General features: G+C 32.3%; 2 protein-coding genes across 2 annotated transcripts in view; one reads left to right on the top strand and one right to left on the bottom strand.

The window, feature by feature from the left end:
* Window positions 1–14: 14 nt before the first annotated feature.
* On the bottom strand, window positions 15–8,004 carry LOC118264972 (etoposide-induced protein 2.4 homolog). The gene is made up of 7 exons (XM_035577650.2): window positions 7,837–8,004; window positions 7,598–7,758; window positions 6,849–7,104; window positions 5,270–5,389; window positions 4,713–4,936; window positions 3,983–4,054; window positions 15–2,652 (listed from the first exon to the last, which is right to left on the bottom strand). The coding sequence occupies exons 1-7, from the start codon at window positions 7,849–7,851 to the stop codon at window positions 2,550–2,552; spliced, it is 951 nt and encodes a 316-aa protein (XP_035433543.1). The 5' UTR covers window positions 7,852–8,004; the 3' UTR covers window positions 15–2,549.
* Window positions 8,005–9,016: 1,012 nt separating this feature from the next.
* LOC118264971 (ATP-binding cassette subfamily G member 4) overlaps window positions 9,017–10,777 on the top strand; it is a 42,853-nt gene continuing 41,092 nt past the window's right edge. The window contains exon 1 of the mRNA XM_035577649.2: window positions 9,017–9,252. Within this exon, the coding sequence (XP_035433542.1) occupies window positions 9,221–9,252 (32 nt within the window). The 5' untranslated portion in view covers window positions 9,017–9,220. The remainder of the gene's footprint in view (window positions 9,253–10,777) is intronic.

Genomic DNA, 10,777 nt, shown 5'->3' with positions numbered 1-10,777 from the left:
AATAAAACACTCACTGATCAGTCAGTCCGTTTAATAAATAATGTCATGTAAAAAAAATCAATCACAATTTCAGACATATCTAATTAAATGAGAATGATTGTAATTATTTGTAATATAATCTAAAATTACACATTACACGAAGCGATTACTCATATTTACGTGTTTAAACATTGTAATAATTCCAGGCACCATTTGATATACCTAATATAAAACTTAACTTTTGATTGACTATCCAATATGATTCTAAAACTTCACGAGAAAAATATATTAAAGTAAAATATAGAGGGAACCACTATCATCTGTGTTTGTTTATTATTTAAGCTCACTTTTAACTGCAACAGTATTTCTTAAATTAAATGTGAGACAATATTATTTTTACGAGTAAATAAACTCTGTAAAATATGTTCTATACTTCCTTTGAAGGAGTCAATATTTACATAGTTGGTTTACTTTATCGAAAAAAATAAATAAAAAACGTAGTTGAAGCTCCTAAATACGCCATTTCAATAATAAGCAACCTTAACCCGTGGTGTGCCTCTATGTGTTTTCCATTATGACTCATATACGTACCAACAGACAAGAGGTTAAATATCGAAACAGAACTTTATTAACTTCTAACACAGATGATAATCGCTTACACCAAATATAGCTGCATGATTATATTATACCTAACCTTAAAATATTGGATAGTCATTCAATCCCCTCCGTTCGACAACAACATGAGCAATGCGAACATCAATATGAGAACAATATACATAATATTTATAATATATAATATATTTTGGACAACACTATGCCTCTCAGTCACCTACAGGGTTGTGCAATTAAGTTTTGAGACATACAATAAATTTTCGCTAAAAAATAGACATAATTCTATAAACTACCAGCTGACTCGGCAAACTTCGTACCGCCTCAAACATTATTTTCTCACCTTTTAAACCTTCCACAAATAATTCAAGACTAAAATTAGCCAAATCGGTCCAGCCGTTCTCGAGTTTTAGCGAGACTAACGAACAGTAATTGATTTTTATATAATAATATAGAGAAGAGACAATATGATATAAGATCCAATTGATACAATAATAGGATCTTTTTCCTCACTAGCGCCAAATGCTGAGCGCAAAATAAGAAAACTCTTTGGTAACCATTCTGGTACACCTCCCACAATTTTCATCTAAAGGAATGGTTACAAAATATACGCACAACTATATTTTGGCTTCACTTTTATATAAAAATATAATTGTACTAATAAAATAGAATTTGCCATAAAATAGTGAATAAATAAAACTGAACTTTCTGTTTTTGAAGTCGGTGCAAAAATCTGTGTTATATGGTTTAAAAATATTTGTTTTTTTTTTATTTACTATTAGAGTTTTGCGAGGTATTATAAATTCCTATTGATATGTAACTTGTAAAATTTTGCATTTAAAATGTTTATGTTTAGTATGGTTCGGTAAGTAACTAGCTATATTATACAGGTAGTATGAAATCAGATTGTGCTACTTAAAAACTAAATTAGCATGCATTTTTTATTTATCTAATAACTGAAATAAAAGATCTAGGAATATCTTTTATTTTCTTATCTAATTCACGTCGGTTTAATATGTATATTTGTAATTTGAAAAAATCATTAAACTAAAATTAGTTTTTCCTGTTTATGTACCTGTTATCATATTATTCATTGAGATGTTAAGTTCTCAATGAATCTTAATATTGACGCTTGAAAGGCTAATTGATCTAAGCGACATTTTTTTTGTGAAATTGAGTTAAATACATATTCGGAATTAGCGATTTTTTCTCCATCGAATGTATATAGAACTCGAAAAAATGTCGCTTTGATCAATGAGCCTTTCAACTATCGATATTATTATTACTTAAAATATAAAAATATAGGTCGAACTGACTAGTTACAATATAAATGTGATGATTTACTAAAAAATATTGTATTGTACAACATGATTAGGTACATATGTAGATATAACGACATATTTGTGTGTTCTACGTCTAAAATACATTTAAAGCCAGTACCACAACATATGGTTTGACATTTATTTGAGAAAAACAAGTTCTTTTTTAAATAAAAATACTTTGCCCCACTCTGGGATTTTATCTTATGTCGTGGGTATACAAGTTCACATACACAATGACACCCAGAGTCGAAACAACAATTTGTGGATCACACAAAAAGTTGCTCCGTGCGGGAATCTAACGCACTACACGTTACGCGGCAGCTGGTTACATAGCCACCGCGCCAACTATGCAAACTGTTGTAACGTATGTTTACAACTCAAATATTTTGATCCTACCCAAATCATATAAAAGCACAATTTAGATAAAATATGCCAAAAAATAAAACTATCCAAATACATTTTCATCTTTAATTTTGCCATTTACAAAGACCAATGCAATGCAATAATATTTTAAACGAACATTTCTAGTAAAAAAGATCAATGCAAAAATAATGTTCATATCACAAGATTATAGTTTTGCACAACCCTGCCTCCCTACCTTTATACTATATAGCTTAGTAGTTAGGTGTCGGTTGGCAGTCACCTATTCCGTTGTGTCACTACATCGGCTCCCTGGCGAACGAAACGGAACAGTCCGTTGGAAATCGCCACCACTGGCGAGAATAGGCGTAGAGGATATTCGCTGGAACAAAGAATTTGGTATAGTTTAATGCTTAGCTACAAATATATTGTAAGGTCTAAGATATATAGCACTGAGAGAGAGTGTCGGATAACTTTATTTTTTACTTTTTATGTCTTTGACTGCCAAAAGAAAGCTAGAAAACTGTTGAAGGCATCCTCCGCTAACGTCTGTCACCGCTGACCACCACAGCGTTAAATGTGTTAAAAACAAAGGGAACCGCGTTCAACTTCCTTCAACGCCTCCATTTTTTTTAAGTCAGGTAATATCCCTAAAACGTTCTCCTAAGTCTGAAATAAACTATGCTGAAAATCACATCAAAATCCGTTCAGCCAAACGCTAGATAATCGCGCACAAACATACATACATACATAGGTACAGGTCAAACTGAGAACTTCCTTTTTTGAAGTCAGTACTGTACTGTAATAAAGTAACTGTGTCTATCTCTTTATCTGTCTGATCCAATCTCGTTCAAAGTCCAGACGGTCTCGCTCGGTGTAACAATGTGGATTTATTATTATCTACCTATTAAGAACTTTATCTATTAAAAATGTATATAGGAAGAAATATCAAGTTGATTCTAATTCGTTAGTAAATTTGATTTTAATGAGACAAGACAAATATTATAAATAATTTTGTTGAACTATTAATGATGGTATTTAAATTAGCCATGTCTTAAATTGTTTATTTCTCACAAATCTTACTAATGCGAAAGTTTCTGTGTTTGTGTGTAAGGTTGTCTGAAGAGATCGGAATGAGATTTAGAAAATGGGTAGTGTATGATTTGGAATAACCTCTGGCCTTTGGCAGAAGCTAAAAGTTTTATAATTATAAACGAGAACTAATTTAAAGATAAACATTTAAGTGAATAAATGTCCATCTTAATCTTAGTTAGCGCATATGCGCAGTTGTCATGTTTATTCCGAACAAGGATCTAAACTTGATTTGTAATATGTATTTATTTATGTATATAAATGTCATTAATGCGTCACAAAATATATTAGAACAAAATATTTATACAGTTTTCTTATATGTATTAACGAGAATATTTCATTAGTGCCTATTATTGCGTATCAATATGAAACGATCACACTGTATTACTAGTCAACTACATAATAGTAATATAAGTTGGACACTATCAGAATTTGTATTGTAACTCCTAGTATGGGTTTGCTTTACGTTTAATTTAATCGAAATGAGAGCGTGTTCGGCGCTCTTATTGGCCGGCTTGAATAAACTAACCAATCAGAGCTAAAGAGTAACCAATCAGAGAGAAACTCGTACTAAGTGTACAGATCTAAATTCTAATTTATATTATGAATGTGACACTCACCTTCCTATAACGGGCGTAGCCTCATTACCGCTCAATATAAATACAGGGAAGAATATAGAGAACACGCAACCGCTGAAACAAAAAGACATTATAAAATTATTGTTACCTACTATATACGAGAAATATTAAAATTATACACGATAGTAAATTAATGTTTGTAATTAATCGACACTTATTAATTCAGTCTTATCAATGCCTATTGCGTGTTATCGTATAGTTATAGTTATTTCGTAGTTTAATGGATTATACGTAATATTACGTATAATTTCATATTGAAGAAATTCTGCTTGATATTAGTTTAAGAGCTAATGAAAAGTACCCGTATGTAATTGACTAGATCTGGATTTTGAGTGTTGATGAGACCCGCAAAAATACAGAGAGATACATGATATTGTGAGTAACTAAGTCCAGTAGTGTACTTGTAGTAACTTTTGGCAAAGTTTAAATTCGTTTGACCACATCTGCCGTTTCGACCACGCATCATCCATTACTCTGGGCTTAGTCACTCCCATCAGTATCAGTAGATATTTTTTAAGGGGGGAAAATCATCCTATTTCTTCTCTTCGAAGCGAGATGGAGTGTCTGGGGGTGTCTGACTAAAAACCACCCCGTTCCTACTCCTGCTTTTCAAACCGGAGCCCCGATAAACCCGCTAGGTAGTCCGCAGCTCCGGATAGGTATAAGGGCCTTAAGGGGCTTTTCTATATGGGTAAAGGAAAAATAAACTTACCTAATAATATAAGACTGTGGAATCTGCGTAAGTACGGCGAGTGGTAGTCCAAAGCCAAGGAAGTATGGCCAGTTGGACTCGATGAAGGTAAGCCGCTTGTGGAGTTCCCAGCCCATGTTGAACCACTTGTACTCGAACGAGTACAGAGAGTACAGCAGGCACATGTGAATCAGGCATAGAAGCTCGCCTATGTACGCTATTGGTAGCATACTTACTAACATACTCTGGAAGAAATAGGTTTTGGAATTAGTTACAATTATAGGGGTTAATGCAATAACATTGTATGTATTTTATTAACATTTGGATTGGGGGCGAGATACAATGATTGATTTTTCAGGTAGTCTTTGGGCTGAACTTGTGTGTGGGTGATTTTTTGTCTTATCTTTTTTTAATTCCAGAAAAAAACGTTATGTATTTAATGAAATGAAAGAGAAATAATTAATCGCTTCATCAAATTACTATACTTGGCACTGATAGCAGGCATTAGTTTATTACTATGTAAAAATATAACTAGTTATTTCTGAAATATGGTAATGAAACAGTAGATAATATATTACCTGTACTAAAAACAAGGCTTGCACCAGCAGACTGAAGAGTGAGTCAGCAATAATTTTGCTCACGCTAGACATGAACTGAGGCCGCCCCCGTCTGTGGCGGTAGGCACTATCTGCTATATCCTAGACAAAGTAATAAAAACATTAGCTTCTTTTATTGTCAAACGAGTGGGCGGATCCTGATGGTAAGGTGACGCCGCATATGGACGCTTAGGCTCGAATACGTATACTTTACTCAATTTTAAGTTGTACTTAAGTATCGTGCTACCTCTGTCATTTATAAAAAAACTCGTAGTGACAGAACTATTCTTGAGAGCGTCTTAAAATTAAGTGGCGTTTGAGTATTTGGACATTAGAACATCAATGCAGTTTGTTGGGAACTAGAGAGAATTGGATTGTTACCTTAATGGTAGAGTAAGAGTAGCTTGAAACATTATTAATTGGAATGGATAAACTAGGTAGTTTAAAGGAATGTCCATGACAGTGATGATGCCTACAGATTTAATAATTTATTCTTATTAACTTATGTCTTTAAACTTTAAAGTTTAGAGTGTAATACATATAGATAGTGTAGCATAGCATAGCGTGGTAGTTAAAGTAGTCCCTATTGTTATTTCCAGATTTGAGAATAAAATCATTGAACACCTGCCTATCACATAAAACGGGTACAAACCTGAACTTATGAAACTACACAAAACTAGTTCACTAGTCCTATCTTTAAGGAAAAGATATTAAATTCACAGAATGAATTAACAAGGAGTTTATACAATAAAAACCTTGGATTTATTCATGAGGATATTATATTGTATTGAGTATTTAGCTGCTACAACATAAATAAAATAAATAATGTAAAATGTGTTAATAATTATGCTATAATAAACAAAATATATTAAAATGGATACATGTACAATTTAATACTTGTTGTACATGAATGAATTTTCACACCATGTACAGTATTTGCATATGTACTGCTAAAGGTTGATTTTCATTATAGAAACATTTACTTAAAACTGAAACTGACTTAAGTATTTATTTCTGGAGAACTGTGCTAAGTGGACGACCATGCGGCCCTATAAAAAGTGCTCCGTAGCAGTTACCTGCTACGTGTCGCACGAGGCATACGACGCGTGGCGTGCGACCGCCCGCCGCGTCGCCCGCTCGCCCGCCGCGTCGGCCGCTCGTGCGACACGTTGTTATTTTAAACGGGATTACTGGCTGTTGTTTTTTTTTTTCTAGTCGCCATTTTGCTATGTAATAATTGCATTAAGTTCTTCATTAAAATAACTCTATACTTATGCACACGGTTTATGTTTGAACTAATGAAACTTAACAATCCGATTTACATGTGGATCTACGAACGTAGCCTAACGCGTGGTCATGCGACGGACGATCGTCGATGACGTCTACATAACACAGTTGCAGTCCTATTACTGTACTAACCCTAATTAACTAAAGATAGAGAAAAAAGATGTAGATAATGAAGTTTGCCTTATGTACCACTATTTTATTGTATTGTGTACATTAAAGATTAAATAAATATATAAAGAATTTTACAAGACCATAAAAATCTCCTGAAACTCACCTGAAACCATAAACTGTTGACTAGTTTACTCAACAGGAACAAGGGAAGCACCCATATCATCCGGAAGGTCATGGACAGGAACGGCTGCATCCATGCCCACACATTGTGCGCCACACCGGGGTTGTGGCCAAACACAGCTATCACTAAGTACTTTACCGCAGGCAACAGTGCATACTCAAAAACTAGTATGCTAAGCAAAAATATAAAACCATTCAAGATGCATGATTGTAACACTCGTGTAAGTACTTTAGATTCCCTGCAACAATATAATTAAATTGTAATTTTATGTTTATGGTTTTTGTGATTACATTTAATTACTTTTTAATTTAATTTAAATCGCCCTGAGTAATGGTTTTCTAGTTTAGTACAAAAAAGTAAAGTTGTCTTACAGAGACGAAAACCAGTGCCATTGAAAAAAAAGGTAACAAAAAAAAATTGCCACATGGGCTTACTTTTTTTTAATAACTCCTGTAGCGTTAATATTAAAAAAACATGTCATGATGTGTTTGTACTTTTCTATGATTTCATTTCAAAGATTAAATGCTTACATAAGCCACGATATGGAACTTTGACCTGCAGTTAAAGTTAAATACTAAACAAAAGATTGAAACAAAACAATTAATAGTTACAAGACAGATAAAAGGCGCTAGATATTTGGACTGTTCCAAAAACGTATTAATGTTTACACATATGGACGTGACTCGACGTGTTATATTAAAGACCACGCATAAATTATGTGAGAAACTTACTGTTTTAACTTCGGTTGTTTTTGTTTGTTTTTGGCATTATCAATTTCTGTTGGCGGGGAGCGACTTAAAGCACGCTCGTTTATTTCCTTGTCGAGGTACAACAGCACTGTTACACCCCGTAAGCTGTCCACGAAACCCTTGATAAGCGATACAGAAAAATTCTGAAACAATAAATTTTAGTTGAACAATGAACAATAAACAACGCTACCAAACAAAGACTTTGCGTAAAGAATACTCACTGTAACGCTCTCCATATTTGCTAGATTATTTTTTTCACAGTTTCATTATTCAATCTTTTATTCAATTAAATATTCACATTATTTTGTTCAATTTTGTTTGACGTAAATTTACGTAAAATAAGGTGACACAACAATGACAATGTGACATTAAAAAGTGGCATGCCAACTTGGTAGATTTTAGTTTTGAGTTGACAACGTAACGCCTTCAAATTCTACCAAAACACTACCTACCTGTACATAATTATTTACCCTTAGTATGAGTTTGTTTGAACGAAAATCAAGCGTGCAACGCTCCCTCGTGAAACATAAAACAAAGTTATACTTGCCCTCTAGTCAAAAATGATCCCAAATATTTTAATAACGGACCTCTACACGAATTGAATGATTTCGCAACCTTTTTAGTTAGCTTTTTAACCTAGTTACAACAAAAATAAAATGAATGTGAGTCTGTGTGTTTATTCCTCCTTTACATCAACAACACTTTACATGTTTATTATGGTGGCATTCAATAGAAATCTGGACGAATGAACTACCTAACTAATAATATGTCTAAATTCTAAAATAAGACAGAACTAGAGATGAGTTGCAGTAGCAATAGCAGCATCCACAAAAAAGAATAAAATTAAAATTAAATTTTAAAATAAATTTTTAAGGCCTCTGATAATTTCTGGAAGAAAAAAGTGCTCGTTTTTATTTAATTACTGCAATATGTGTAATACGGTAAACAAGAAGTGTAAGTTTAGAAGGTAACTCCAGACATTGTATATTGTTAAAAATATCATATTCTGCGTCTTCAGTAATGAATTAGTACCTTGAAATTGATAAACTTATATAGTTTTTTCAATAACAATTTATAATTTTTTTAGTCACAATTTATTGACAATTTCCTACTGCTTTAGTAGGAAGTTGTAAACTTTGGCAATTTTTTTAGAGTATATGATGCGATTTGTTTTGACGCAGAATTTAAATGCGTTGTATTTAGGTATTTATGGTTCAAAGTACCAACACGTGTTTATTTGATAAATACTTGAAAACTTTTGTCATGAAAGCTTTATTAATAATAAAAACCTTTTTAGCTTGAAATGTTATCACTAAATTAATAGAACGGTATTGATATTTTTTATAAAGGAACTCTCTAGTCAGCTGGCAGCTGTCAATGTCACTCAATCGTATCGTTTATCTCTGTCTTTCATATTTGTAAACATATTTCCCCATCTCGCTCTGTGTGTTTATTCTGGAGAAAGTATCGAAACTTTGTGTGCCACAATAATGTGCCTATTTCACACATAACATCAAAAATTTTGTTTTGTTAGCGTTCAGCTTTTGTTTTATTTGAAAAGGATACTATTTTTAGTTAAATCAGTAAACTTATGAAGTGGTTAAGATGGATAACGTGTATATTCTCAACAATTTGAGGTGAGATCTTTTGCGAAATAAGTGCGTATGTTGCAACTTTGTTCTTTGCAACGTATTTTAATATTATGTAGGTACCTGACCCATTATGTGTTGTGATTATGACTGCTAGTATAATGTAGCGCGATAATACAGCAACATTCGTACATTGGTATAAACATTTCATATCGTAAATGGAACAAAAATAAAGCTCAGGAAGGGAAAGTAAAAGTTTAATTTTACTGTGAATCAGAATTTGGTGTACCGATGGGCGAAAGCGTCTACATAAATAGGTCAATTAAAGTAAAACAGGAAGACAAAATCATCCATTGTGTTTCAATTTATGTATTATTTATATTTAAGTACTTCAATTATTTCAAAGATGCATACATAATTATTATTAGACAGTTGATTGACATTTATAGTTAAATCTAAGTGTACTAATTCATAGCTAATTTGTTTCAACTTTGATCATTATTACTCTATTCATTCTTTTTTGTGCCCACTGCTGACCGAAGGTCTCTTCTCACTCTGACAAGGTTTGAGCATTAATCACCACACTTGCTCAAGGCAGAATGACCAATTTAAACTTATAATTTATTAAAAATAATTAGTCCATGTTTCTTTACAATGTTTTTCTTCGCTCATGTCAGTAGTGTCTGTAAATAATATTGAAAGTATATAACTCTGGAAAAGTCACATTGGTTCTTGCCAGGTTTTAACCATACATTCTCATCTTATGCATGAGAAACGGGCATTTTACTCACTGGCAAAGGTAATTTTTAATACTATCTGAAAACTGTTGAATATCTTATGCCAGGTACTGTATCTTCACTAACCAATTTTCGCTGATTTTCTACTTTAAACAAAAGTTGTCTGGAAGAAGATATCATATAGGCATTAAATCCAACTTATGTATCTTTATTGTTGTGTACATTAAAATATAAAATATCATGAAGTAACTAAGCACTACAGACACCCCTGAAGTTCATACATTAATATCTTCTGTTTGCCCATAATAGACTCAGCTCATTTTAATTTTCTAATGAGAGGAGGCCTTAGTCAATCAGTAAAATTACAGGCTGATATTAATCAAACATAACTAGTTAATTTTCATATGTATCTTTAAAAAAGAACTCATCTCAGCTTACCTCTTTTAGGGAAAGAGAGAAAATATAATACAAGTACTGAATAAATAAAATATATTTATTGTTAATAGTTAGTCAAGCCATATATTTTTTTTGAATTTATTCAATTAGACATAAAAAAATTAATAGTGTTTCCAAACTGCTGTATAAACAAGTTTTGGTTTTATAAACATGTTATGTCATATCACTGATGTATTTCTTTGCAAATGTTATGTATGTTACAAAACTATTAAATCATTAATAACTATTAAGGATGATTTGGGTCATAAAATATTAGACCAATGTATTTCTGGGCATATAAATTAGTATAATATAATAATATAATCTATTCCCAACTGGACATAATATTTATATCTGTTCAATAACTTTCAACTGAGCTTGATCTTCAGCTTTTTATATTC

This window comes from Spodoptera frugiperda, chromosome 28 (assembly GCF_023101765.2).
Source record: "Spodoptera frugiperda isolate SF20-4 chromosome 28, AGI-APGP_CSIRO_Sfru_2.0, whole genome shotgun sequence".
NCBI lineage: Eukaryota > Metazoa > Arthropoda > Insecta > Lepidoptera > Noctuidae > Spodoptera > Spodoptera frugiperda.
This window is presented reverse-complemented; position numbering and strand designations above follow the sequence as displayed.

Bases quoted from the DNA above. Each gene is read 5' to 3' on its own strand.
- LOC118264972 (XM_035577650.2), bottom strand. The intron at 7,105-7,597 runs GTAAGTTTCTCA...ATATTGTTGCAG, and splicing joins AAACAACCGAAGTTAAAACA to GGAATCTAAAGTACTTACAC. The intron at 5,390-6,848 runs GTGAGTTTCAGG...TACTTTGTCTAG, and splicing joins TCAACAGTTTATGGTTTCAG to GATATAGCAGATAGTGCCTA.